Source organism: Priapulus caudatus, unplaced genomic scaffold, assembly GCF_000485595.1.
Source record: "Priapulus caudatus unplaced genomic scaffold, Priapulus_caudatus-5.0.1 Scaffold1973, whole genome shotgun sequence".
Taxonomy (NCBI): domain Eukaryota; kingdom Metazoa; phylum Priapulida; class Priapulimorpha; order Priapulimorphida; family Priapulidae; genus Priapulus; species Priapulus caudatus.
Genome location: NW_014579034.1, coordinates 7,627 through 10,435, shown reverse-complemented (window position 1 = coordinate 10,435; position 2,809 = coordinate 7,627). Strand labels below are relative to the sequence as shown.

Below are 2,809 nucleotides of genomic sequence, written 5' to 3'. Positions count from 1 at the left end.
TTATTATTATTATTAAGATTATATGATTTACTTCACTAGTTTTTATTTTACTATATTCGCAGATCGAGTGCGATGCATCATACATCTATCCCCGGCAGAGCATGGAAGCGTTGGCTGGGCTCGGACTGCTGGGGTTGCTCGTACCGAAATCACTGGGAGGCATGGGCGAGAATCACACGACAGCGGTGATGGTGTGTGAAACTATCGCCCGCTACGGTTGCTCTAGCACGGCAATGGTGTACGGTAGGTGTGACAGAGAGAGGGGAGGGCAAGGGGAGAGGAGGAGAGAGGGCGAGGGGGAGGGGGAGAGAACCACACGACAGCAGTGATGGTGTGTGAAACTATCGCCCGCTACGGTTGCTCTAGCACGGCAATGGTGTACGGTAGGTGTGACAGAGAGAGGGGAGGGCGAGGGAGAGGAGGAGAGAGGGAGAGGGGGAGAGGGAGAGAACCACACGACAGCAGTGATGGTGTGTGAAACTATAGCCCGCTACGGTTGCTCAAGCACGGCAATGGTGTACGGTAGGTGTGACAGAGAAAGGGGAGGGCGAGGGGGAGAGGGGGAGAGAGGGAGACGGGTAGGGAGAGAGGGGAAGGCATGGGGAGAACCACACGACGGCGGTGATGTTGTGTAAAACTATCGCCCGCTACGGTTGCCCTAGCACGGCAATGGTGTACGGTAGGTGTGACAGAGAAAGGGGAGGGCGAGGGGGAGAGGGGGAGAGGGGCAGGGAGAGAGAGGGAGGCATGTGAGAGAGCCAGGAAAGGAGAGAGAGAAGAGGAGAAAGAGAGAGAGAGAAAGGGAGAGAGAAAAAGAAACAAAGCGAGAGATAAAGATAGAGAGAGAAAAAGAGCGATAAAAAGAAAAAGTGAGAGAGAGAGAGAGAGAGAGAAAGCGAGAAAGAAAGCAAGAGAACGAGAGTGAGAGGGGGGGGGAGATAGAATCGCTTGCGTATATCTACAATATCCAATTAAAGATCTTAAAGGCCTCGGCGCTTATTTTCAGATCTGGTTGGCCTGTCGGGCAACAAGAAGCAATTTTTACTTGTCCGAATTTTGATTTTACTTGACTTTTTATTTTTGATAGACGAGGCTAAAAAATCGTTGTTAATGTACCAATGTTTGTACAGGTACAACACCGATTTTCCGGAACCCTTGGTTCCAAGGCCTTTCCGGATTATCCGTTTTTAGCTCACCTTGACATCGTCAAGTTGAGCTATTGCCATGGGTCGTCGTCCGTCGTACGTCCGTCCGTCCGTCCGTCCGTCCGTCCGTCCGTCCGTCCGTCCGTCAACATTTGGCTATGGTCAACGATAACTCAGAAACCGTTTGATCCACATGTTTGAAATTGGAGATAGTTGTTATTGCTATGGTCCCATATTAAACATCCTATTTTGGAGCACGCCAGTCGACGTACTTGCGAGTCACGGCAATTTTTGGTCAAAAATGGGAATTGCCATTAGTCAGTTCAGGTTCAACGGATTGTGCTCATTTTTGGTATGTGAATGAATAAGGGCTAGGAGTTTTGATATTTGAAAAAAAATTCTGCAAATTAGGTAGGGTTTGACAATTATATAGCATATTATATAGACACGCAAATAACTTTATGTACATTTGAGGCGACGGCAGGCATTTTCTCTCGCCAAACACGTCGTTCGTGTTCTGCCGCTGCTTGTTGCTAGGGGAAGGGGGTGAATCGCACACGTCCAGGTAGCAACCAGGCCGTATATAAGGAAGCCGAAAAACCGTAGAAATCAGAACGCCGGGGGCGCGAAATTTTTTTTCGAAACGGTATAACATAGCGAAGAATTTAGCGCCTTCTGATTGGCTGCTTCGATTTGCTTTGCCTTTGACAAGAGAACAAACGCCATTTGTAAATGTTTGTTTGGGTTTATGACCGCTAGATAAGTAAGTTTTGTGATGTATTTTCCATGAAAAACGAAATATTTTCCTCATTAATATAACATATAATATCAATACAATTGCAATTATTTCTGCAAATGTGTTATTTTTATCTCAATCTTAAGTTATGAGAGGGTCTGGGCTCTCGTAATACTACATACGTACGTATACACGCACTCGTAGTGCTTCGTCGCAGGAGGAAGGAGCAAAGGGCTACGACAGTACTACGGGAGCTACGACGGTACTAGTACTAGGGCTACGACAGAACTAGAGCTATACGTACTCGTACTCGTTGACGCTAGTAGTAGTAGTACTAGTACGGTAGTATAGACGTAGTAGTAGCCTATAGTGTTTAACCCTGAGGTCAGCTGAAACGTAAACTAATCGGACCACGGCACGGACATAAACAGAAACTTGACAGCTATAACTATAAGCTCAGACCCACTCATAACTTAAGATTACGATGAAAATAACACATTTGCACAAAGAATTGCAATTATAGTGATATTATATGTTATAATAATGAGTAAAATATGTGTTTTTTTATGGAAAATACATCAGAAAACTTATACTTATCTAGCGGTCATAAACCAAAACAAACATTTACAAATGGCGTTTGTTCTCTTGTTTTGAAGGTTTTCTTCAGTCCAAGCAAATCATTCAAGAAACGGCATCATATTGGGTTAATTCACTCAAACCCATGTTGTTTTAAAAAAAACATACTAAAAAACCACTTCAACCTAACTTACAGAAAGTTCGGGAAAGTTTTTGGTAGATAATTGGGGATTTTGGCTACAAGTCATGGAGGCTGACATCTATCCAAATTCCAGCCAATCAGAAGGCGCCTAAATCCTTCCTATGTTATACCGTTTGGAAAAAAAGCCGCCCTAGGAGCTACAAAGACACG

The 2,809-nt window shown here is 44.9% G+C and overlaps 1 protein-coding gene across 1 annotated transcript in view; it reads left to right on the top strand.

Moving 5' to 3' along the window:
- The window catches only part of LOC106818010 (short-chain specific acyl-CoA dehydrogenase, mitochondrial-like), a 7,980-nt gene that overhangs the window by 3,643 nt on the left and 1,528 nt on the right, over positions 1-2,809 (top strand). The window contains exons 3-4 of the mRNA XM_014822724.1: positions 63-191; positions 332-383. Coding sequence (XP_014678210.1) covers positions 63-191; positions 332-383 — 181 coding nt within the window. The remainder of the gene's footprint in view (positions 1-62; positions 192-331; positions 384-2,809) is intronic.